The sequence below is a fragment of the Oncorhynchus tshawytscha genome, linkage group LG05 (assembly GCF_018296145.1).
Source record: "Oncorhynchus tshawytscha isolate Ot180627B linkage group LG05, Otsh_v2.0, whole genome shotgun sequence".
NCBI classification, from domain to species: Eukaryota; Metazoa; Chordata; class Actinopteri; order Salmoniformes; family Salmonidae; genus Oncorhynchus; species Oncorhynchus tshawytscha.
The window spans coordinates 6,644,544-6,671,827 of NC_056433.1; the positions used below are offsets into that span (position 1 = coordinate 6,644,544).

At 43.7% G+C, this 27,284-nt stretch overlaps 2 protein-coding genes across 2 annotated transcripts in view; both read left to right on the plus strand.

Annotated features, from left to right (window-relative positions):
• Nucleotides 1-10,723, plus strand: part of LOC112249817 (zygotic DNA replication licensing factor mcm3-like) — a 23,030-nt gene extending 12,307 nt beyond the window's left edge. Inside the window, exons 11-17 of the mRNA XM_042321405.1 lie at nucleotides 549-675; nucleotides 1,761-1,911; nucleotides 4,275-4,415; nucleotides 4,690-4,787; nucleotides 5,714-5,787; nucleotides 7,784-7,913; nucleotides 9,955-10,723. Of these exons, the coding sequence (XP_042177339.1) occupies nucleotides 549-675; nucleotides 1,761-1,911; nucleotides 4,275-4,415; nucleotides 4,690-4,787; nucleotides 5,714-5,787; nucleotides 7,784-7,913; nucleotides 9,955-10,153 (920 nt within the window). The 3' untranslated portion in view covers nucleotides 10,154-10,723. The remainder of the gene's footprint in view (nucleotides 1-548; nucleotides 676-1,760; nucleotides 1,912-4,274; nucleotides 4,416-4,689; nucleotides 4,788-5,713; nucleotides 5,788-7,783; nucleotides 7,914-9,954) is intronic.
• Nucleotides 10,724-25,022: 14,299 nt separating this feature from the next.
• Nucleotides 25,023-27,284, plus strand: il17a/f3 (interleukin 17a/f3). The gene is made up of 4 exons (XM_024422640.2): nucleotides 25,023-25,184; nucleotides 25,549-25,766; nucleotides 26,013-26,153; nucleotides 26,372-27,284. The coding sequence occupies exons 1-4, from the start codon at nucleotides 25,170-25,172 to the stop codon at nucleotides 26,511-26,513; spliced, it is 516 nt and encodes a 171-aa protein (XP_024278408.1). The 5' UTR covers nucleotides 25,023-25,169; the 3' UTR covers nucleotides 26,514-27,284.

Below are 27,284 nucleotides of genomic sequence, written 5' to 3' on the forward strand. Positions count from 1 at the left end.
TTAGCTTGTCTTGGTGGTATGCTAACCTCCCTGTTATTGTAATGGTGAGAGGTTAGCATGTCTTGGGGGTATGCTAACCTCCTGTTATTGTAATGGTGAGAGGTTAGCATGTCTTGGGGGTATGCTAACCTCCCCTGTTATTGTAATGGTGAGAGGTTAGCATGTCTTGGGGGTATGCTAACCTCCCCTGTTATTGTAATGGTGAGAGGTTAGCATGTCTTGGGGGTATGCTAACCTCCCCTGTTATTGTAATGGTGAGAGGTTAGCATGTCTTGGGGGTATGCTATTTGTGCGTTTAACTTTCTCACTCATCATTATTCACAATTCATTCAGTAACTATCTGTAATCAATTTTGGCTGTACTTTCGCAACGGCTCGGCCGATGTGGTTGAAAATACTCTCAAATTAAAGTTTGTCAGCACTTTAACCTCAGGCGTCGTTTCAAATCCAAAGTGCTGGAGTACAGGACAAAAACAACCAAAAATGTGACACTGTAGCCTACGGTACTTACGCTGTGTGTGTGTGTGTGTGTGTGTGTGTGTGGGGCAGCTATGGCCTTTGGTGGGTCAGTTGACATCCTGGCCACTGAGGATCCTGACTTGGTTCAGGAAGAGCAGGAGGAACTGCAGGTCTACGAGAAACACAACAACCTCCTGCACGGCACCAAGAGACGCAGGTATGGAGATACATATACACACACACACACACACACACACACACACACACACACACACACACAGGAAACACAATAACCTCCTGCACGGCACCAAGAGACGCAGGTATGGAGATATATATACACACACACACACACACACACACACACACACACACACAGGAAACACAATAACCTCCTGCACGGCACCAAGAGACGCAGGTATGGAGATATATACACACACACACACACACACACACACACACACACACAGGAAACACAATAACCTCCTGCACGGCACCAAGAGACGCAGGTATGGAGATATATACACACACACACACACACACACACAGGTATGGAGATACACAATAACACACACACACACACACACACACACACACACACACACAGGTATGGAGATATACACACACACACACACACACACACACAGGTATGGAGATATATACACACACACACAGGTATGGAGATATATACACACACACACACACACACACACACAGGTATGGAGATATATACACACACACACACACACACACACAGGTATGGAGATATATACACACACACACACACACACAGGTATGGAGATATACACACACACACACACACACAGGTATGGAGATATATACACACACACACACACACACACACACACACACACACACACACACACACACACAGGTATGGAGATATATACACACACACACACACACACACAGGTATGGAGATATACACACACACACACACACACAGGTATGGAGATATACACACACACACACACACACAGGTATGGAGATATACACACACACACACACACACACACACAGGTATGGAGATATATACACACACACACACACACACACACACAGGTATGGAGATATATACACACACACACACACACACACACACACACACAGGTATGGAGATATACACACACACACACACACACACACACACACAGGTATGGAGATATACACACACACACACACACACACACACACACACACACACACAGGTATAGAGACTGTCCGTTCTTCTTTGCTGGCTTCTCTGTACCCGTTTCCATGCTAACAAATGCTGCTGTTGTTTAGAGAGAAGATCGTGAGTAAGGAGTTCATGAGGAAGTACATCCACATCGCCAAGGTGTTGACCCCTACGTTGACCCAGGAAGCAGCCAATCACATTGCGGAAGAGTACTCCAGGCTGAGAAGCCAGGAACAGCTGGGAGACGATATTTCCAGAGTGAGCCCTTTAGACACCACTAGGCTGCGTTTACACAGGCAGCCCAATTATTTGCCCAAAATCTGATCTGATTGGTCAAAAGGCCAATTATTGTCAAAAGATCGGACTGACTCTGTCTGTGTAAATACATGTTCTTAGTCATACATCCACACACACCTTGAACCCTGCCCTCCTCTCCCCCTGTCTAACCCCTCCTCTCTCCCTGTCTGACCCCTCTTCTCTCCCTGTCTAACCCCTCCTCTCTCCCCTGTCTAACCCCCTGCCCTCCTCTCTCCCTGTCTAACCCCTCCTCTCTCCCTGTCTGACCCCTCCTCTCTCCCTGTCTGACCCCTCCTCTCTCCCTGTCTGGCCCCTCCTCTCTCCCTGTCTGGCCCCTCCTCTCTCCCTGTCTGGCCCCTCCTCTCTCCCTGTCTGGCCCCTCCTCTCTCCCTGTCTGGCCCCTCCTCTCTCCCTGTCTGGCCCCTCCTCTCTCCCTGTCTGGCCCCTCCTCTCTCCCTGTCTGGCCCCTCCTCTCTCCCTGTCTGGCCCCTCCTCTCTCCCTGTCTGGCCCCTCCTCTCTCCCTGTCTGGCCCCTCCTCTCTCCCTGTCTGGCCCCTCCTCTCTCCCCTGGCCCCTCCTCTCTCCCTGTCTGGTCCCTCCTCTCTCCCTGTCTGGCCCCTCCTCTCTCCCTGTCTGGCCCCTCCTCTCTCCCTGTCTGGCCCCTCCTCTCTCCCTCTCTGACCCCTCCTCTCTCCCTGTCTAACCCCTCCTCTCCCCCTGTCTAACCCCCTGCCCTCCTCTCTCCCTGTCTGGCCCCTCCTCTCTCCCTGTCTGACCCCTCCTCTCTCCCTGTCTAACCCCTCCTCTCCCCCTGTCTAACCCCCTGCCCTCCTCTCTCCCTGTCTGACCCCTCCTCTCTCCCTGTCTAACCCCTCCTCTCCCCCTGTCTAACCCCCTGCCCTCCTCTCTCCCTGTCTGACCCCTCCTCTCTCCTTGTCTAACTCCTCTCTCCCTGTCAAACCCCTCCTCTCTCCCTGTCTAACCCCTCCTCTCTCCCTGTCTGACCCCTCCTCTCTCCCTGTCTGACCCCTCCTCTCTCCCTGTCTGGCCCCTCCTCTCTCCCTGTCTGACCCCTCCTCTCTCCCTGTCTGGCCCCTCTCTCCCTGTCTGGCCCCTCCTCTCTCCCTCTCTGACCCCTCCTCTCTCCCTCTCTGACCCCTCCTCTCTCCCTCTCTGACCCCTCCTCTCTCCCTCTCTGACCCTTCCTCTCTCCCTCTCTGGCCCCTCCTCTCTCCTTCTCTGACCCCTCCTCTCTCCCTCTCTGACCCCTCCTCTCTCCCTCTCTGACCCCTCCTCTCTCCCTCTCTGACCCCTCCTCTCTCCCTCTCTGACCCCTCCTCTCTCCCTCTCTGACCCCTCCTCTCTCCCTGTCTGACCCCTCCTCTCTCCCTGTCTGACCCCTCCTCTCTCCCTGTCTGACCCCTCCTCTCTCCCTGTCTGGCCCCTCCTCTCTCCCTGTCTGGCCCCTCCTCTCTCCCTGTCTGGCCCCTCCTCTCTCCCTGTCTGGCCCCTCCTCTCTCCCTGTCTGGCCCCTCCTCTCTCCCTGTCTGGCCCCTCCTCTCTCCCTCTCTGACCCCTCCTCTCTCCCTGTCTAACCCCTCCTCTCCCCTGTCTAACCCCTGCCCTCCTCTCTCCCTGTCTGACCCCTCCTCTCTCCCTGTCTAACCCCTCCTCTCCCCCTGTCTAACCCCCTGCCCTCCTCTCTCCCTGTCTGACCCCTCCTCTCTCCCTGTCTAACCCCTCCTCTCCCCTGTCTAACCCCCTGCCCTCCTCTCTCCCTGTCTGACCCCTCCTCTCTCCTTGTCTAACTCCTCTCTCCCTGTCAAACCCCTCCTCTCTCCCTGTCTAACCCCTCCTCTCTCCCTGTCTGACCCCTCCTCTCTCCCTGTCTGACCCCTCCTCTCTCCCTGTCTGGCCCCTCCTCTCTCCCTGTCTGGCCCCTCCTCTCTCCCTGTCTGACCCCTCCTCTCTCCCTGTCTGGCCCCTCCTCTCTCCCTGTCTGGCCCCTCCTCTCTCCCTCTCTGACCCCTCCTCTCTCCCTCTCTGACCCCTCCTCTCTCCCTCTCTGACCCCTCCTCTCTCCCTCTCTGACCCCTCCTCTCTCCCTCTCTGGCCCCTCCCTCTCCCTCTCTGACCCCTCCTCTCTCCCTCTCTGACCCCTCCTCTCTCCCTCTCTGACCCCTCCTCTCTCCCTCTCTGACCCCTCCTCTCTCCCTGTCTGACCCCTCCTCTCTCTCTGTCTGACCCCTCCTCTCTCCCTGTCTGACCCCTCCTCTCTCCCTGTCTGACCCCTCCTCTCTCTCTGTCTGACCCTCTCCCTCCAGACGTCCCCAGTAACTGCTCGTACTCTGGAGACCCTGATCCGTCTGTCTTCGGCCCACGCTAAAGCCCGCATGAGTAAGGCTGTGGAACTGGAGGACTCGGAGGTCGCTGTGGAGCTGGTCCAGTTCGCGTACTTCAAAAAGGTCAGTGGATTCAACATGCAGAGTTGACAGATTGTTGCATTTGTCACAGCTTTTCAGGGAACATGCATCTTCTTTTGAATAAACTCTGGTGAAGTCTGTCTGGTGTCTTTGTGTTCGTTTAAGTTCAACCAATCTCTGTTCCGTCCCGTTGTTCTAAAAGGTTCCAAATACATGGTTCTGTAGGTTCCGTCCCGTTGTTCTAAAAGGTTCCAAATCCATGGTTCTGTAGGTTCCGTCCCATGGTTTTAAAAGGTTCCGTCCCGTTGTTCCGTAGGTTCTGGAGAAGGAGAAGAAGAGGGGGAGGAAGGAGCAGGAGTCTGACTCAGAGGAGGAAGAGACGACACAGCGTACCCCTCGCTCAGAGAAGAAGAGGTACGGCTTAAGACACCACTCACAAGTGGCCTGCTCAGACCCCCATAATCACACCTCCTCTATTGTACTTCTCAAACCCCCATAGTCACACCTCCTCTAGTGTCCTCCTCAGACCCCCATAATCACACCTCCTCTAGTGTCCTGCTCAGACCCCCATAATCACACCTCCTCTAGTGTCCTCCTCAGACCCCCATAATCACACCTCCTCTAGTGTCCTGCTCAGACCCCCATAATCACACCTCCTCTAGTGTCCTCCTCAGACCCCCATAATCACACCTCCTCTAGTGTCCTGCTCAGACCCCCATAATCCCCCTCCTCTATTGTCCTCCTCAGACCCCCATAATCACACCCCCACTATTTTCCTCCTCAGACCCCCATAATCACACCTCCTCTAGTGTCCTCCTCAGACCCCCATAATCACACCCCCACTATTGTCCCTCTCAGACCCCCATAATCACACCCCCATTATTGTCCTTCTCAAACCCCCATAAAGACATCTCCACTAGTGTCCTCCTTGGACCCCCAAAATCACACCCCCTCTTGTCCTTCTCAAACCCCCATAATCACACCCCTCTATTGTCCTTCTCAGACCCCCATAATCACACCCCCACTGATAGAAACCTTCTCTTCCGGGACCCCCAACTCTTCCATGTATTCCAATTATATGTATTCTACATCTAGCATCTGATTGAACCGGTCAACTAATCAAGCCGTTGATGAGCTACAACAACATGCTGAAACATCTGCCCCCCCCAGGGGAGAGGTTTAAAAACCACTGTTACAGAGGCCATTAACTAGCTCATGGACTAATTCTCTCTTCTGACGGATATTTGATCCTTGCGGCGAAGCTGAATTGTGAATGAAGGTTGAAACACAGGAGAGTAGATTTGTTTTCTCGTTGTCTAACCGGTGTTCTCTGTTTGTAGGAGTCGCCGTGGTTCCCAGAGCAGCGAGGCCTACGACCCGTATGACTTTGCTGGAGAGAAGGACATCCCTGAGAGTAAGAGATACACATTTACCACCCTAATCTCACCTCATAGATTTTTTAATTTAACTCAAGTCAGTTAACTTCTTGCGTCGAGCCATCCCGGATCCAGGATCGTGAATACAGCCTCAAGCTCATTACCATAACGCAACGTTAACTATTCATGAAAATCGCAAATGAAATGAAATTAATATGCTAGCTCTCAAGCTTAGCCTTTTGTTAACAACACTGTCATCTTAGATTTTCAAAATATGCTTCTCAACCATAGCAAAACAAGCATTTGTGTAACAGCTAGCGCGGCTAGCGTAGCATTTAGCGTTAGCATTAGCAGGCAACATTTTCACAAAAACCAGAAAATCATTCAAATAAAATCATTACCTTTGAAGAACTTCAGATGTTTTCAATGAGGAGACTCTCAGATAGCAAATGCTCCGTTTTTCCTGAAAGATGATTTGTTTAGGAGAAATTGCTCCGTTTGGTGCGTCACGTTTGGCTACCCCAAAAAAATAAAAAATTCAGTCTTCAAAACGCCGAACTTTTTTCCAAATTAACTCCATAATATCGACTGAAACATGGCAAGCGTTGTTTAGAATCAATCCTCAGGGTGTTTTTCACATATCTATTCAATGAAAAATCATTCCTGGCAGTCGGTTTCTCATCAAAGGCAAACGGAAAAATACTGCAGCTGGAGATTACGCAATAATTGCGACGGAGGACACCAACCTGGTAGATGTAGTCTCTTATGGTCAATCTTCCAATGATATGCCTACAAATACGTCACAATGCTGCAGACACCTTGGGCACCTTTTTTTCTGTTTACACTAGACTTGGATCTGATGTGACCAAAGCCCCATTCCTGCCTCACCTGTGTAGACAGATTATAATACCGTAATTACCATAGTATATAGACAGACAAAAATAAAGATAGCAATTCAAACAATACAGAAGCTTCTCATCTACACTTTATTGCACACTTGATTTAATGCAATAATTCACAAATGTGTGGATAATTTTAAAACCCTTGAATTATCACTTTGGCTAACAGATCAAAAATGCAGTCTGCTGGTATTAAGGTAATTACGGTAATTCTTGCAGGGACATATGGTTGTGGGAGAGCTGTTGTCTTTACACTGTACCACTCAGAGGGGTTGTGTGGGAGACATCTCTTAAAAGACAGATTTGAATCCAGATCCAGATCTAGTTTATGTCTTCAACGGCTAATAGAGTGTAACACTACACCGAGTGAGGAAATGGAGGTTTCTGCATTATGATGCATTAACATGACACTACAACATTCTATAACAGCCATGTTAGAACCCCATTAACATGACACTACAACATTCTATAACAGCCATGTTAGAACCCCATTAACATGACACTACAACATTCTATAGCAGCCATGTTAGAACCCCATTAACATGACACTACAACATTCTATAGCAGCCATGTTAGAACCCCATTAACATGACACTACAACATTCTATAGCAGCCATGTTAGAACCCCATTAACATGACACTACAACATTCTATAGCAGCCATGTTAGAACCCCATTAACATGACACTACAACATTCTATAGCAGCCATGTTAGAACCCCATTAACATGACACTACAACATTCTACAGCAGCCATGTTAGATCCCCGTTATCACTACATGGGGAATATTTAAACAAACAATGCTATGTAACAGGGCTCCTGAGTGGCGCAGGGGTCTAAGGCACTGCATCTCAGTGCTTGAGGGGTCACTACAGACCCTGGTTCGATTCCAGAGCTGTTTCACAACCGGCCATGATTGGGAGCCCCATAAGTCGGCGCACAATTTGCCCAGCGTCCGCGTTTGGCCGGGATAGACCGTCATTTTAAATACGAATTTGTTCTTTAAAGACTTGCCTAGTTAAATAAAGGTTGAATAAAAACTAAACTGTCTACTATTAGAACAATATTTAAAAGTTGACCCAACTCTATATGCATGGCCCTGGTCTGACAATGAACTCTGTTTACTCCTCCCACAGTCCAGGCTGGCACGCCCAAACCGGCAGAGGAGGAGCCTATGGATGCCCCTGTCCCACCAAGCCAGGACGGACAGACTGACGGACAGACTGACGGACAGACTGACGGACAGACTGAGGTGTCTGCAGACAGGTGGGTGTGGCAGTCGAGTGCTGTATATGTGACAGCAAAATGGCGGACTTGGTATCAGTGTGCTCAGATCGGCAGCTGAAATGGTACTATAGTCTAATATGAATGGAAGTATTATCAACAAAAATATGAAAGCAACATGTAAAGTGTTGGTCTCATGTTTTATGAGCTGAAATAAAAGATCCCAGAAATGTTCCACACACACAAAAAGCTTATTTCTCCTAAATCTTGTGCACAAATTTGTTTACATCCCTGTTAGTGAGCATTTCTTATTTGCCAAGATAATCCATCCACCTGACAGGTGTGGCATATTAAGAAGCTGATTAAACAGCATGATCATTACACAGGTGCACCTTGTGCTGGGGGACAATAAAAGGCCACTCTAAAATGTGCAGTTTTGTCTCACAACACAATGCCACAGATGTCTCAAGTTTTGAGGGAACGTGCGATTGGCATGTTGACTGCAGGAATGTCCTCCAGAGCTGTTGCCAGATAATTAAATGTTAATTTCTCTACCATAAACCTCCAATGCCATTTTAGAGAATTTGTCAGTACGTCCAACCGGCCTCACAACCACAGACCACGTGTATCCACGCGAAATCCTGAGGCCCGTTGTCGTGCCATTCATCTGCTGCCATCACCTCAGCATGATAATGCACGGCCCCATGTTGCAAGGATCTCCACACAATTCCAGGAAGCTGAAAATATCCCAGTTCTTCCGTGGCCTACATACTCACCAGACATTGAGCATGTTTGGGATGCTCTGGACCGACGTGTACGACAGCGTGTTCCATGTTTGGGATGCTCTGGACCGACGTGTACGACAGCGTGTTCCATGTTTGGGATGCTCTGGATCGACACGTTCCAGTTGCCGCCAATATCCAGCAACTTCTCACAGCCGTTGAAGAGGAGTGGGGACAACATTCCACAGGACACAAATCAACAGCCTGATCAACTCTATGTGAAGGAGATGTGTCACGCTGCATGAGGTAGATGGTGGTCACACCAGATACTGACTGGTTTTCTGATCCCCGCCCCTAGTTTAAAAAAAAAAAGTATCTATGACCAACAGACCAGCATAAATCAAATCAAACTTTATTAGTCACATGGGCCGAATACAACAAGTGTAGACTTGAGCGTGAAATGCTTTCTAACAAGCCTTTAACCAACAATTCAGTTCAAGAAAGAGTTAAGAAAACATTGATCAAATAAACAAAAAGTTAAAAAAAATTATAAAAAGTAACACAATAAAATAACAATAACGAGGCTTTATACAGGGTGTACCGGTACAGAGTCAGTGTGCGAGGATACACGCTATTGAGGAGCCTCTTGGTCTTAGACTTGGCGCTCCGGTGCCGCCGTGACAATTTTATGGGCTTTCCTCTGACACCGCCTATTATGTAGGTCCTCGATGGCAGGAAGCTTGTTCCCAGTGATGTACTGGGCCGTACACACTACCCTCTGTCGCGCCTTGCGGTCAGATGCCGAGCAGTTGCCATACCAGGCGGTGATGCCACCAGGATGCTCTCGATGGTGCAGCTGTACAACGTTTTGAGGATCTGGGGTCCCATGCCAAATCTTTTCAGTCTCACGAGGGGGAAAGATCACTTACATCTCGACGCAGAATTGGGTTGCGAAGTCCATTTTTTTGTCTTATATCTCGCTGGCTGTTTGGATTCTAATAATGCAACTCCAGATTTATGGTTTAATCTGTCGGGAAGAATTACAACAAGTACTGCTTCTGAAACCACCTGAAATCCAAATAGAGACATTCCAATCTCTACTTCATGTGTTTGTTTAGCTTGTTATGCGATTTTATTTTTCTGTAATGAAAAGCGCCATTTTATTATTATGTAACCCACATATAAATATTTACACGTGTTACGTTTGCTGAAAAGTAAACACAGTTGACAGTGAGAATACTTTTTTTGTTGTTGCTGAGTTTGTGTAAACAACAACAACCACAGAATCTCGTATTTTTTATGTAACTCACATAGATGGTATTTTTCATAAATGAATCTCTCTCTCTCTCTCTGTTCTCCAGGCTGAAGGAGTTTAAGTCCTCCCTCTTGGACGTGTTCCGTTCTGCACATGCTCAGTCCGTCAGTATCAACTCTCTGATGGAGAGTGTCAACAAGGACAGAGATGCCCCCTTCACCCTGACAGAGGTCCGGGCCGCCCTCGCTCGCATGCAGGACGACAACCAGATCATGTTGGCCGACGACATCATCTTCCTCATCTAAAGGCCGACGAAAACATCTTCATCTTAGACCGAAGTGAAGAAGAGGTGAAGGGAGAGGACAGAAGGAGATGGAGAGTCTGAATGGAGAGTTGTTTCCTATTGGAGACCAAGAAGAATGAGAAGGAATTCAGAAATAATTGAATTGGATTTTGACTAGTTCTTTTGGGTTTTGGGGTCCACTCGCTTCTTCCAATTAGCCTTTTTTGGGGGGGGGGCAATAACCACTTATGGACTAAAAAGTAGTTGAAAAGATTATGGTTTTATTTTGTTGTAATGTTCGTAGGTTAATTCTTGATCAAGCTCACAAAGTTTAGTTTCTTTGCTTCACTCATATTTTAGCTACATATTATGGGATGTACCAGGTCTGGTTACAATCACAAGTCTCCCTAGAGCATCTGCATCGTTTTATGCTTTCGGTTTTAAGGTTTTAGTATTTCTTTTTTAAGAAAAATACCTTTCTTGTATATATTGTTTTGTTAAAGAAAAGGTTTTCATTGTAAAGGTTTGTCAACTGTAATAGTGCATCGAGATGAAAAATAAAATTACTTGGATGTTGAACGTTGTGATTGGACACCAACAGCTTGTGCTTTCATTTACACACACACACACACACAGCGAGAACACATCAGGGGATATAGTGTGTCCCTTGCGGTCGATTTGATAATAGATAATAATAATAATTGTATGCCAAGCGAAACCATTTAACGTCTATAAAACAGATGCACAGTGCAGTGAGGTACAGCTGCCTGGGAAATGCGGTTTCACCATGTTGAACACGAGGGAAATCATCGCGAGCTGTGGTTCTGATTGGGCAGATAAGGAACCCTGTAGCCTCGAGCTGAACCACCGTCCAGGCTAGTCTCTACACCCACGCCTGAGTCATCCTGAGCTGCATGCCCCAGCACACAGCCTGCCTCTATCTACTCTCGCCTAGCACCGTCTAACCCCAGCCCACAGCCTCCTTTCAAAGTGACTTTTCTCTATCGACCCAATTCTTACCCCCAGCCCACACCTGGCCTCTCCTCGACCTCTATCTACCATCTACAGGTTCCACACCCTGTCCTCTCCTCCACCTCTATCTCCCATCTACAGGTTCCACACCCTGTCCTCTCCTCTATCTCCCATCTACAGGTTCCACACCCTGTCCTCCACCTCTATCTCCCATCTACAGGTTCCACACCCTATCCTCCACCTCTATCTCCCATCTACAGGTTCCACACCCTGTCCTCTCTTGTATCTCCCATCTACAGGTTCCACACCCTGTCCTCTCTTGTATCTCCCATCTACAGGTTCCACACCGTGACCTCCTCCATCTCCCATCTACAGGTTCCACACCCTGTCCTCTCCTCTATCTCCCATCTACAGGTTCCACACCCTGTCCTATCCTCTATCTCCCATCTACAGGTTCCACACCCTGTCCTATCCTCTATCTCCCATCTACAGGTTCCACACCGTGTCCTCCTCCATCTCCCATCTACAGGTTCCACACCCTGTCCTCTCCTCCACCTCTATCTACCATCTACAGGTTCCACACCCTGTCCTCTCCTCTATCTCCCATCTACAGGTTCCACACCCTGTCCTCTCCTCTATCTCCCATCTACAGGTTCCACACCCTGTCCTCTCCTCCACCTCTATCTCCCATCTACAGGTTCCACACCCTGTCCTCTCCTCCACCTCTATCTCCCATCTACAGGTTCCACACCCTGTCCTCTCCTCTATCTCCCATCTACAGGTTCCACACCCTGTCCTCTCCTCTATCTCCCATCTACAGGTTCCACACCCTGTCCTCTCCTCCACCTCTATCTCCCATCTACAGGTTCCACACCCTGTCCTCTCCTCCACCTCTATCTCCCATCTACAGGTTCCACACCCTGTCCTCTCCTCTATCTCCCATCTACAGGTTCCACACCCTGTCCTCCACCTCTATCTCCCATCTACAGGTTCCACACCCTGTCCTCTCTTGTATCTCCCATCTACAGGTTCCACACCGTGACCACCTCCATCTCCCATCTACAGGTTCCACACCCTGTCCTCTCCTCTATCTCCCATCTACAGGTTCCACACCCTGTCCTATCCTCTATCTCCCATCTACAGGTTCCACACCCTGTCCTATCCTCTATCTCCCATCTACAGGTTCCACACCGTGTCCTCCTCCATCTCCCATCTACAGGTTCCACACCCTGTCCTCTCCTCCACCTCTATCTACCATCTACAGGTTCCACACCCTGCCCTCTCCTCTATCTCCCATCTACAGGTTCCACACCCTGTCCTCTCCTCTATCTCCCATCTACAGGTTCCACACCCTGTCCTCTCCTCTATCTCCCATCTACAGGTTCCACACCCTGTCCTCTCCTCTATCTCCCATCTACAGGTTCCACACCCTGTCCTCTCATCTATCTCCCATCTACAGGTTCCACACCCTGTCCTCTCCTCTCCTCTATCTCGCATCTACAGGTTCCACACCCTGTCCTCTCTATCTCCCATCTACAGGTTCCACACCCTGTCCTCTCCTGTATCTCCCATCTACAGGTTCCACACCCTGCCTCTCCTCCACCTCTACCATCTACAGGTTCCACACCCTGCCTCTCCTCCACCTCTATCTACCATCTACAGGTTCCACACTCTGTCTTCTCCTCTATCTCCCATCTACAGGTTCCACACCCTGTCCTCTCCTCTATCTCCCATCTACAGGTTCCACACCGTGTCCTCTCCTCCACCTCTATCTCCGATCTACAGGTTCCACACCCTGCCTCTCTTCTCTCAAATCTGTGAATACCCCTGAGAATACATCTTTCTTAATTCACATTAGTCTGTGAAGTTACCCTCGGTGCCAGTCTGTTTGTGCTAACTTTTTGTGGAGTGGAATGATAGCACGAAACAACTCTGGATTTCAGGCTCGTATCAAATGTCCACTTTGATTTAAAGTGTTCCCCTACATATCGACAAGTTATTTTGTCTTCGCTTGGGTCATGGTGGTGTTGAACAGTAAAAATAATACAAACCCTTCTGTATATAGCTATGTTATTTTAAACACTATGTAGCTATGTTATTTTAAACACTATGTAGCTATGTTATTTTAAACACTATGTAGCTATGTTATTTAAACACTATGTAGCTATGTTATTTAAACACTATGTAGCTATGTTATTTAAACACTATGTAGCTATGTTATTTAAACACAATGTAGCTATGTTATTTAAACCACTTCTGTATGTAGCTATGTTATTTAAACACTATGTAGCTATGTTATTTAAACACTATGTAGCTATGTTATTTAAACACTATGTAGCTATGTTATTTTAAACACTATGTAGCTATGTTATTTAAAACACTATGTAGCTATGTTATTTTAAACACTATGTAGCTATGTTATTTTAAACACTATGTAGCTATGTTATTTAAACACTATGTAGCTATGTTATTTAAACACTATGTAGCTATGTTATTTAAACACTATGTAGCTATGTTATTTTAAACACTATGTAGCTATGTTATTTTAAACACTATGTAGCTATGTTATTTAAACACTATGTAGCTATGTTATTTAAAACACTATGTAGCTATGTTATTTAAACACTATGTAGCTATGTTATTTTAAACACTATGTAGCTATGTTATTTAAACACTGTGTAGCTATGTTATTTAAACACTATGTAGCTATGTTATTTAAAACACTATGTAGCTATGTTATTTAACACTATGTAGCTATGTTATTTTAACACTATGTAGCTATGTTATTTTAACACTATGTAGCTATGTTATTTAAACACTATGTAGCTATGTTATTTAAACACTATGTAGCTATGTTATTTAAACACTATGTAGCTATGTTATTTTAAACACTATGTAGCTATGTTATTTTAAACACTATGTAGCTATGTTATTTAAACACTATGTAGCTATGTTATTTAAACACTATGTAGCTATGTTATTTAAAACACTATGTAGATATGTTATTTAAACACTATGTAGCTATGTTATTTTAAACACTATGTAGCTATGTTATTTAAACACTGTGTAGCTATGTTATTTAAACACTATGTAGCTATGTTATTTAAAACACTATGTAGCTATGTTATTTAAAACACTATGTAGCTATGTTATTTTAACACTATGTAGCTATGTTATTTTAACACTATGTAGCTATGTTATTTAAACACTATGTAGCTATGTTATTTAAACACTATGTAGCTATGTTATTTAAACACTATGTAGCTATGTTATTTAAACACTATGTAGCTATGTTATTTAAACACTATGTAGCTATGTTATTTAAACACTATGTAGCTATGTTATTTTAAACACTATGTAGCTATGTTATTTAAACACTATGTAGCTATGTTATTTAAACACTATGTAGCTATGTTATTTTAAACACTATGTAGCTATGTTATTTAAACACTATGTAGCTATGTTATTTAAACACTATGTAGCTATGTTATTTAAACACTATGTAGCTATGTTATTTTAAACACTATGTAGCTATGTTATTTTAAACACTATGTAGCTATGTTATTTAAACACTATGTAGCTATGTTATTTAAAACACTATGTAGCTATGTTATTTAAACACTATGTAGCTATGTTATTTTAAACACTATGTAGCTATGTTATTTAAACACTGTGTAGCTATGTTATTTAAACACTATGTAGCTATGTTATTTAAAACACTTCTGTATGTAGCTATGTTATTTAAACACTATGTAGCTATGTTATCTTAAACACTAGCTATGTTATTTAAACACTATGTAGCTATGTTATTTTAAACACTATGTAGCTATGTTATTTAAACCACTTCTGTATGTAGCTTAGTTATTTAAAAGTGATTAGTTTCCTCTTTTGTTAGTTTTCAGTATCATATCAGCAGTTTCCATCAAACACAATACTCATCTCGAGCCATAAACAACAGCCAAGCCTTGCAGTAATTCTTTCCACTGACTAGGGGCAATTGTTAGTTAGACCCAGAGCCATATATTCAGAGAATTGGGACATTGAGGGTTCTACATTATGGTTGCATTAACATGACACTACAACATTCTATAGCAGCCATGTTAGAACCCCATTAACATGACACTACAACATTCTATAGCAGCCATGTTAGAACACCATTAACATGACACTACAACATTCTATAGCAGCCATGTTAGAACCCCATTAACATGACACTACAACATTCTATAGCAGCCATGTTAGAACCCCATTAACATGACACTACAACATTCTATAGCAGCCATGTTAGAACCCCATTAACATGACACTACAACATTCTATAGCAGCCATGTTAGAACCCCATTAACATGACACTACAACATTCTATAGCAGCCATGTTAGAACCCCATTAACATGACACTACAACATTCTATAGCAGCCATATTGTAGAATAATAGTGAAGACATCACAACTATGAAATAACACACATGGAATTATGTAGTAACCAAAAAAAGTGTTAAACAAATCAAAATATATTTTAGATTTTAGATTCTTCAAAGTAGCCAGCCTTTGCCTTGATGACAGCTTTGCACACTCTTGGCATCCTCTCAACAAGTTTCATGAGGTAGTCACCTGGAAGGCATTTCAGTAAACAAACAATTTCAATCAGTTATGGTTGAAGGTAGGGGTGGTATACAGAAGATCGCTCTATTTGATAAAAGACCAAGTCCATATTATGGCAAGAACAGCTCAAATAAGCAAAGAGAAACGACAGTCCATCATTACTTTAAGACATGAAGGTCAGTCCATCTGGAAAATTTCAAGAACTTTGAAAGTGCAGTCGCACCATCAAGCGCTATGATGAAACTGGCTCTCACGAGGACCGCCACAGGAAAGGAGGACCCAGAGTTACCTCTGCTGCAGGGGATAAGTTCATTAGATTTACCAGCCTCAGAAATTGCAGACCAGATAAATGCTTCAGAGTTCGAGTAACAGACACATCTCAACATCAACTGTTCAAAAGAGACTGCGTGAATCAAGCCTTCATGGTCCAATTGCTGCAAAGAAACCACTTACAAAGGACACCAATAATAAGAAGAGACTTGCTTGGGCTTAGAAACACGAGCAACAGACATCAGACCGGTGGAAATCTGTCCTTTGGTCTGTTGAGTCCAAATTTGAGATTTTTGGTTCAAACCGCCGTGTCTTTGTGAGACGCATAGTAGGTGAACGGATGATCTCCGCATGTGTGGTTCCCACCGTGAAGCATGGAGGAGGAGGTGTAATGGTGTGGAGATAGTTTGCTGTTGACAATGTTGGTGATTTATTTAGAATTCATGGCACACTTAACCAGCATGGCTACCACAGAATTCTGCAGCGATACGCCATCCCATCTGGTTTGCGCATAGTGGGAATATAATTTGTTTTTCAACAGGACAAACACCCAACACACCTCCAGGCTGTGTAAGGGCTATTTGACCAAGGAGAGTGATGGAGTGCTGCGTCAGATGACCTGGGCTCCACAATCACCCGACCTCAGCCCAACTGAGATGGTTTGGGATAAGTTGGACTGCAGAGTGATTGAAAAGCAGCCAACAAGTGCCCAGCATATGTGCGAACTCCTTCAAGACTGTTGGAAAAGCATTCCTCGTGACGCTGGTTGAGAGAATGCCAAGAGAGTGAAAAGCTGTCATCAAAGCAAAGGGAGTCTACTTTGAAGAATCTCAAATATATTTTGATTTAACACTTTTTTGGTTAGTACATGATTCCATATGTGTTATTTCATAGTTATGATGTCTTCACTATTATTCTACAATGTGGAAAATAGTACAAATTAATAAAAACCCTTGAATGAGTAGGTGTGTCCAAACTTTTGACTGGTAGTGTATATACTGTATTCTATTATACTATATTTGAGTCAATGCCACTATGACATTGCTCAATCTAATATTTATATATTTCTTAATTCCATTCTTTAAGTTTTAGATGTGTGTGTATTGTTGTGAATTGTTAGATATTACTGCACTGTTGGAGCCAGGAACACAAACATTTGACGACACCCGCAATAACATCTGATAAATATGTGTATGTGACCAATAACATCTGTTAAATATGTGTATGTGACCAATAACATCTGTTAAATATGTCTATGTGACCAATAACATCTGCTAACTATGTGTATGTGACCAATAACATCTGCTAACTATGTGTATGTGACCAATAACATCTGCTAACTATGTGTATGTGACCAATAACATCTACTAAATATGTGTATGTGACCAATAACATCTACTAAATATGTGTATGTGACCAATAACATCTGTTAAATATGTCTATGTGACCAATAACATCTACTAAATATGTGTATGTGACCAATAACATCTACTAAATATGTGTATGTGACCAATAACATCTGATAAATATGTGTATGTGACCAATAACATCTACTAAATATGTGTATGTGACCAATAACATCTACTAAATATGTGTATGTGACCAATAACATCTGTTAAATATGTCTATGTGACCAATAACATCTACTAAATATGTGTATGTGACCAATAACATCTGATAAATATGTGTATGTGACCAATACAATTTGATTAGCCTCTGATGGTGTCTCCATAATTTCGGTTTTGTTTTCAGTCTCTTGACTGAGTAATGCTGAGTTGTTCTGAGAAAGCGATCAGCAGTTTCTGTGACCTGGATAGAGAGGAGTGGGTGGACAGTGTCTACCTCCCAGGGTGCCATTTCAGACTCTGTCAGAATCTGCCATCTGATCCACCTCTGTCTGCTTCCTCTCATGGAGACAGTCATAGAGACAGTATTCTGTTGTCTGCGTCCTCTCAGTCATAGAGACAGTATTCTGTTGTCTGCGTCCTCTCAGTCATAGAGACAGTATTCTGTTGTCTGCGTCCTCTCAGTCATAGAGACAGTATTCTGTTGTCTGCGTCCTCTCAGTCATAGAGACAGTATTCTGTTGTCTGCGTCCTCTCAGTCATAGAGACAGTATTCTGTTGTCTGCGTCCTCTCAGTCATAGAGACAGTATTCTGTTGTCTGCGTCCTCTCAGTCATAGAGACAGTATTCTGTTGTCTGCGTCCTCTCAGTCATAGAGACAGTATTCTGTTGTCTGCGTCCTCAGTCAGACAGTATTCTGTTGTCTGCGTCCTCACAGTCAGACAGTATTCTGTTGTCTGCGTCCTCACAGTCAGACAGTATTCTGTTGTCTGCGTCCTCACAGTCAGACAGTATTCTGTTGTCTGCGTCCTCACAGTCAGACAGTATTCTGTTGTCTGCGTCCTCACAGTCATAGAGACAGTATTCTGTTGTCTGCGTCCTCACAGTCAGACAGTATTCTGTTGTCTGCGTCCTCACAGTCAGACAGTATTCTGTTGAGTCTGCGTCCTCACAGTCAGACAGTATTCTGTTGTCTGTTGTGTGTTAAGTTGGATCCCCAGATATTTAAATATTGACTGGCTTTCATCAAGGTGCCCACTTAAGAAAAAGCTTCAAACTGTAACCAGTGCCTGCAACCTGGTTCAGGTTATCAGTCAACCGACCAGGGTAGTTACAAACAGCACAGGAATGAAATCATCAATATGTATTGATCTCATCTTTACTAATGCTCCAGAAATTTGTTTGAAAGCAGTATCCAGATCCATCGGATGTAGTGATCGCAATACAGTAGCCATATCAGCCATTTCAGTCCATCTGACCATGCTGCTGCTCCAGTTTCAACTGTTCTGCCTTATTATTATACGACCATGCTGGTCATTTATGAACATTTGAACATCTTGGCCATGTTCTGTTATAATCTCCACCCGGCACAGCCAGAAGAGGACTGGCCACCCCTCATAGCCTGGTTCCTCTCTCATATTTATCCTTCCCACAGCGAGTGTCCAACCACTCTGCCTGATATGTTCAGAGACCGTGGCTCTAATTTAAAAAAGTGCCAACGTGAAGCGCCACTACGAGACAAAGCACAAACCTTTTGAGCAAACATATCCCACAGCAGTCTGAGGTGAGGACACGCATAAAATAAACAAACTCGAAGCCCAGTATGATCGGTCCACCTCCTCTCGCATTCACTGGATATTGAATATGGATATTGTTGCTTTTTTTGGTAGACGTCACATCACACCTTAATGAGCTCAAATTGAAACTACAGGGCAAGAACGATTTAGTTTGTGATTTGATGACGTCTGTCCGCTCCTTCCAGAGGAAACTGGAAGTGTTCAAGGAAGATCTTCAAGGAGACACGTTGCACACTTCCCAAAAGTGCAGGAACAGATTCAGGGTGAGAGAGATGTTTCTCCTCATGTTGACTTGATAGATAAGCTGATTGGAAACTTCAGAAAATCGCTTTGACAGCTTCAGCCTTGGACAGCAGCGCCTCTTCTAATTGAGAATCTAAACTTCATCACAGATGTCAGAGGATTTTCAAAGGAGGTGACACAGATCTTCACGTGGGCACATGGTGGATCTCTACAGATAGAATGGATTGATCTGCAAGCAAATGTTGTACTAAGAGAGCACTTTCAACTGACTGATCATGACCCTTCCTGGCTGCAGGCTGTGTCTGAGACTGTGATCTCCTGGTCTAACCAGCTAACTGATCATGACTCTATCAGGCTGTGTCTGAGACTTTCCCTGGTCTAACCAAACTATCAGTACACACCTTGACCATGTTTGGCTCCACAAACAGCTGTGTCTGAGACTGTGTTCCCTGGTCTAACCAAACTATCAGTACACACCTTGACCATGTTTGGCTCCACATACAGCTGTGTCTGAGACTGTGTTCCCTGGTCTAACCAAACTATCAGTACACACCTTGACCCTGTTTGTCTCCACATACAGCTGTGTCAGACTGTGTTCCCTGGTCTAACAGTAGCAGTACACACCTTGACCATGTTTGTCTCCACATACAGCTGTGTCTGAGACTGTGTTCCCTGGTCTAACAGTATCAGTACACACCTTGACCATGTTTGTCTCCACATACAGCTGTGTCTGAGACTGTGTTCCCTGGTCTAACCAAACTATCAGTACACACCTTGACCATGTTTGGCTCCACATACAGCTGTGTCTGAGACTGTGTTCCCTGGTCTAACAGTATCAGTACACACCTTGACCATGTTTGGCTCCACATACAGCTGTGTCTGAGACTGTGTTCCCTGGTCTAACCAAACTATCAGTACACACCTTGACCATGTTTGGCTCCACATACAGCTGTGTCTTCTATCTCCACTATGAACATCATTAACAGATAAGTACCATTCTCCACTCACCAATGAGCACCTACACATGTGTATGAGAATGACACTGACTCCAGCCAAGGTTCAAATGACTGTCAGGGTGAGAAACAGCCCATTTCTCTCACTAAAGAAGAGAGATAGAGTTGTGAAGTGGGAGAGAGTAGGAAAGATAAACATTAAACATGTGGTTTCGTATTTGTTCAAAAATCAAAGCACCTTTTTCAGAAACAGGCAACTTTTGTTATTTTTCTTTGTGACGATGCAGTCTTGTTGTGTGACGATGCAGTCTTGTTGTGTGACGATGCAGTCTTGTTGTGTGACGATGCAGTCTTGTTGTGTGACGATGCAGTCTTGTTGTGTGCCGATGCGGTCTTGTGTGACGATGCGGTCTTGTTGTGTGACGATGCGGTCTTGTTGTGTGACGATGCAGTCTTGTTGTGTGACGATGCAGTCTTGTTGTGTGACGATGCAGTCTTGTTCTGTTGAATGAGAACATTTGTGACGATGCAGTCTTGTTCTGCTTGGAATGAGAACAGAACATTTGTGACGATGCAGTCTTGTTCTGCAGTCTTGTTTGGAATGCAGAACATTTGCTTGGAATGAGAACATTTGTGACGATGCAGTCTTGTTGTGTGACGATGCAGTCTTGTTGTGTGACGATGCAGTCTTGTTGTGTGACGATGCAGTCTTGTTCTGCTTGGAATGAGAACATTTGTGACAGGTCCACTTTCACTTATGATTCGGCTGCATATGTATGTTTAATGTGTCTGCATTGAAAATGTGCAATAAATATTGTTGAAATGTCATTGTAATGTAGTACTTTGTTTATTAGCTATACATATACAAGAACTACATATGACCCCAAATCATAGCGCACGTTAGACATTTTAATGGTTTGGACCTTTGGAGGGGAGAAAAGGTTAGTCGCTGGACCTCTTTGAATTCTAAATGTGCACCCCTGATATATAGTATACTACTGTAGACCAGGACCCATAGGGGTTGGTATATAGTATACTGCCCTGCCCTAGACTCACTCCAATTTGCATACGGCCCCAACAGGTCCACAGACGATGCAGTCGACATCACACTGCACACTGCCCTATCCCATCTGGACAAGAGGAATACCTATGTAAGAATGCTGTTCATTGACAACAGCTTAGCATTCAACACTGTAGTACCCTCCAAACTCATCATTAAGCTTGAGACCCTGGGTCTTGACCCCGCCCTATGCAACTGGGTCCTCCACTTTCTGATGGGCCGCCCCCAGGTGGTGAGGGTATGAAACAACATCTCCAGCCCGCTGATCCTCAACACTGGGGCCCCACAAGGGTGTGTTCTCAGCCCTCTCCTGTACTCCCTGTTCACCCATGACTGCGCGGCCATGCATGCCTCCAACTCAATCATCAAGTTTGCAGACGACACTACAGTGGTAGGCTTGATTACCAACAACGATGAGACGGCCTACAGGGAGGAGGTGAGCGACATGAAACAATTTCAAAGATTTTACTGAGTTACAGTTCATATAAGGAATACAGTCAATTTAAATGAATTTAATAAAGCCCTAATCTATGGTTTTCACATGACTGGGAAGACAGATATACATCTGTTGGTCACAGATACCTTAAAGAAAAGGTAGGGGTGTGGATCAGAAAACCAGTCAGTATCTGGTCTGACCACCATTTTGCCTCATGCAGCGAGACACATCTTCTTCACATAGAGTTGATCAGGCTGTTGATTGTGGCCTGTGGATATTGGCGTGAACTGGAACACGCTGTCGCACACATCAATCCAGAGCATCCCAAACATGCTCAATGGCAGCTTCCAGGAATTGTGTACAGATCCTTGTGACATGGGACCGTGCTTTATGACGCTGAAACTGGAGGTGATGGCGGCGGATGAATGTCACGACAATGAGCCCCAGGATCTCGTCACGGTATCTCTGTGCATTCAAATTGCCCTCGATAAAATGCAATTGTGTTCAATGTCCGTAGCTTATGCTTGCCCATAGCATAACCCCACCGGCACTCTGTTCATAACATTGACATCAGCCAACCGCTCGCTCATCCATGAAGAGACCACTTCAAAGGGGAGCAGTCTGTTATGGGGCTTATGACTGCAGTCAAGAAAATGACAGGGATCTTTTATTTCATGAAACGTGGGACCAACACTTTACATATTGTGTTTATATTTTTGTTCACTATACACATTTTAAATATAATGACATACAAACAATACAACTAGTCCACCTGACCGTGCTGCTGCTCCAGTTTCAACTATTCTGCCTTATTATTATTCGACCATGCTGGTCATTTTTGAACATTTGAACATCTTGGCCATGTTCTGTTATAATCTCCACCCGGCACAGCCAGAAGAGGACTGGCCACCCCACATAGCCTGGTTCCTCTCTAGGTTTCTTCCTAGGTTTTGGCCTTTCTAGGGAGTTTTTCCTAGCCACTGTGCTTCTACACGTGCATTGCTTGCTGTTTGGGGTTTTAGGCTGGGTTTCTGTACAGCACTTTGAGATATCAGCTTATGTACGAAGGGCTATATAAATAAATTTGATTTGATTTGATACCTATATAGATATACATATTTTTATTTTTTTGTATTTTTATTTTTACCTTTATTTAACTAGGCAAGTCAGTTAAGAACAAATTCTTATTTTCAATGACGGCCTAGGAACAGTGGGTTAACTGCCTGTTCAGGGGGCAGAACGACAGATTTGTACCTTGTCAGCTCCGGGATTCGAACTTGCAACCTTAAACATACCTATACACATATATACATACACATACCTATATACATATACATATATATACATACACATACCTATATACATATACATATACACATATATACATACACATACCTATATAGACATACATATATACATACACATACCTATATACATATACACATATATACATACACATACCTATATAGACATCAGCCCTAGGACCTGAGCTCCAGGACTACCTGACATGATGACTCCTTGCTGTCCCCAGTCCACCTGGCCATGCTGCTGCTCCAGTTTCAACTGTTCTGCCTTATTATTATTGGACCATGCTGGTCATTTATGAACATTTGAACATCTTGGCCATGTTCTGTTATAATCTCCACCCGGCACAGCCAGAAGAGGACTGGCCACCCCACATAGCCTGGTTCCTCTCTAGGTTTCTTCCTAGGTTTTGGCCTTTCTAGGGAGTTTTTCCTAGCCACCGTGCTTCTACACCTGCATTGCTTGCTGTTTGGGGTTTTAGGCTGGGTTTCTGTACAGCACTTTGAGATATCAGCTGATGTACGAAGGGCTATATAAATAAATTTGATTTGATTTTGATTTAGACATATATATATACATATATACATACACATACCTATATAGACATACATATACACATATATACATACACATACCTATATAGATATACATATATACATACACATACCTATATAGACATACATATATAAATATATACATACACATACCTATATAGATATATATATATAAATATATACATACACATACCTATATAGATATATATATACACATATATACATACACATACCTATATAGATATATATATATACATATATACATACACATACCTATACAGACATACATACTTTTTTAAAGAATATACCTTTATTATTATTCCCCACAAACCCTTCCGCCGATCCCCCAATTGGAGTAAACTAATAAACACTTCTGCTTCTACCTTCATCTTATACACATTTTACATTCACAGTTTATTTTATAATAGTTATTTTTTGTTTGTTTTTAGTCCTTCCTCTATTTCTGACTGATCATGACTGACCTACTAAAGAGTGACTGTATATATCAGCACAGCAAATCACTCCTTGAAAACTCCCTGTTCACACCTTTCTAACCCCGGACGTAGGCATTTGTCTGTTCAGTATGTATGTCACCTAGGTCATCAGTTTCAGAGCTTTGATATGCATGTTTCAGTTAGCTAACAAGGGTTAGGGTTTTATAACACCAGGAGAACGACTGGGGTCTAGCCACTCATTGGGGGGTTTTATCTGACGTTGAGATTACAGTAAGTCAAAACAAGGTCAAGTAAAATGGAACCGCTTTAGGAAATGGAAAGAAAAAAAGAGAGAGAAAAAAGAGGTAAGGCCAACGAGAGGATGTAGAGAAGGAGTTGTAGTAGGCACAACGTGTGTCACTGTCAGATTGTTCTGGTGATAAATGGTAAAAAGGATGGGATTCTGTAGCACACTACCATTATACAGAGTTATATGTTGACTTCCTGAGTTAAAGGTCACAACCTGAGGTTTATGTTGATATGTATTCCTGCTGACATGATTCTCTCAGAACACACTGTATTAACAGCCAAGGTTGGGATCAATTCCATTTCAATTCCAGTCTATTCAGAATGTTCACCAAATTCCAGCAAACATTTTTTTTTGCTCATTGAAAAAGCATTGAAAATAATTGACTTTGGAATTTCAGTGTAGCTCCTGATTTGACTGGAATTCAAATGGAAATGATCCCAACCTTGGTTGTTGATACTTAATAGATATTCTATGGTTTTGCATTTCATTACATATGCTCTGAAACATCTTGATAGTATCTCTGGGATAAAAAAAAAAAAAATCTAACTACATCATCAATATTTTTGATCTAAGTGTGTTATCTGTTGATCGACGACAGTCACCGGAAATACGTACAGCATTGGAACCCTGCTTCTAGAACAAAGGCAACTTGAAACATTCTGTCACAGCAACGTGTCCCTCTGAAGAGACAGACAGACAGCAGAGAGAGAGAGAGAGAGACAGACAGAGACAGATAGACAGAGCGAGAGAGAGAGATATGCTTCTGGTCATGGTGAGTCTCAGCTGTTCTTTAACTCCTTGCTACGAATAGGACTATTTCACTATGTACAGTTTTGCCTGTTGGGACATCAGGTAGGGGTGGGGATAGGTGACATTTTTCTGCCAATTCATTTTTGATTTTGACATTTAATTTAGACCTCGTTTGTCTGCGTTTACACAGACAGCCCAATTCTGATCTTTTTCCTCTAATTGGTCTTTCCAATAATTAGGCAAAAGATCAGAATTGGGTTGTCTGTGTAAACCAGCCTTTGTATCACGATAAATTTATGTGCTGTTCATTACTAAATGACCACCATTTTATAAGTGTTATTATAGATATAGGTGAACGGGTATTGAAGCTCTGTCGTGTTGGTCAGGTCTTCAGAGGTTTACTGGTGCTGGGTCTGATCATGTCACTGGATGGACGTAAGAAAAGCCAGAAGACCAAACGGAAGGCAGCCAATGGCTCCGGCCCAGTCGAGGTCTTTGGACGGAGAGTAATGACTGTAGGTTTAGTTCTGGATCCTAACCTGAAGACCGCTGTCTTCCCTGTCCTTCATAAAGCCACCAGGTCTCTCTCTCCGTGGACATACAGGTGACTTTGTTATAGTACAGCTACTGTTGGACATGGATGTGATGTGTTCATAACTATTTTTTTTAACATAAATGACAAGTTTAACGGAAATAGAATGAATATATATATTTTATTAAATGTGTTTTGTGGCATTTTGTGTCTCGATTATATACACTTTACGAGTTCTTTCTTTAGGCGACGAATAACAGGTCTCTCTCTCTCTATCCCCCTCCCCACCCCCCTATTCTGCCCGCTCTCCCTCACCAGCGACACATACGATGAGACCCGGGTCCCTCAACATATCTCCCAGGCTCAGTGCCAGAGGTCTGGCTGTCTAACCCCAGACGGAGAAGAGGACATGGGGTTGGAGTCCAAACCCATACTCCATCAGACCTTGGTGCTCCGCAGGTAATCTTTGGACATATTATGATATTATTACGATTACTGACTTACCTTATCTTAAATCGCTCCTCAGAGGATAAATGTCATGTATTGAATTGAATTAAGTTCACTTTTGAGAAATAAAAGGGTGATAACTGTATTTTAAAATTATTTTTTTTAAATGTAATGTTATAATTCATATATCTGAATCAGTTGTCTGACCTTTGGGGACTTTTTTTTTGCAGGGTTCAGGGAGAGAAGGGCAGCAGCGGAGGGAGGAAGAGGAGGAAGGGGAAGAAGAAGGGTTATTTCTACAAACTGGACAGTGAGAGTGTAAATGTGGGCTGTACCTGTGTGAGACCCAGCATTTTCCCTCAGAAGCAGTGATAATAAGAGAACTCCTAATTCAAGGAAAATCATTTCAAAATTCTTCAAAATTCTTTAAATATAAAAGGTTTCCATAGAAAATGGATTTCTGATTATTTTGTACATTTCCTGAATTGATTGAAATGGACCCTAACTCTGTAGAGTAGCATGGCTGTAACGTAGATGTCTTAGAAGTGAATAATGGACGTTGATGTGTTTTGTCTTTGGCTTTGATGTTGACCCGTGGAAATGGACAAAGTGATGTATCCGACCTCTAGACATATAGTCTACCTGGAAACGTCTGAGGCCAACGGGCAGGGTTCACATTCTCTGTTCATACTGTCCTACCGTGTTTTAGTTCATTTAAATTACTTGTTTAAATGACTTGTTTATTTAAAGGGATACTTCGGGATTTTGGCAATGATGCCCTTTGTCTACTTCCCCAGAGTCAGATGAAATCGTGGATACCATTTTTATGTCTCTGTGTTTAGTATGAAGGAAGTTAGAGGTAGTTTTGTGAGCCAATGCTAACTAGCGTTAGCACAATGGCGAAGTCTAGGAGTATCTGCTATCATTGCCAAAATGCCGAAGTATCCCTTTAAAAGACTTGTTCATTAAATTATACCTGTTTATATAATGACAGTGACATCATTAAAGTTAAGTTGCACAAGACTAAAATGTCAATGTAAACATTCATTTTTTAAATTAAAATATTCTTATTGTATAGGAATGTCCATATGATATGTAGCCTGTGACTAAATATTGACCCTAGTTTGTAGTAGAATGAACACT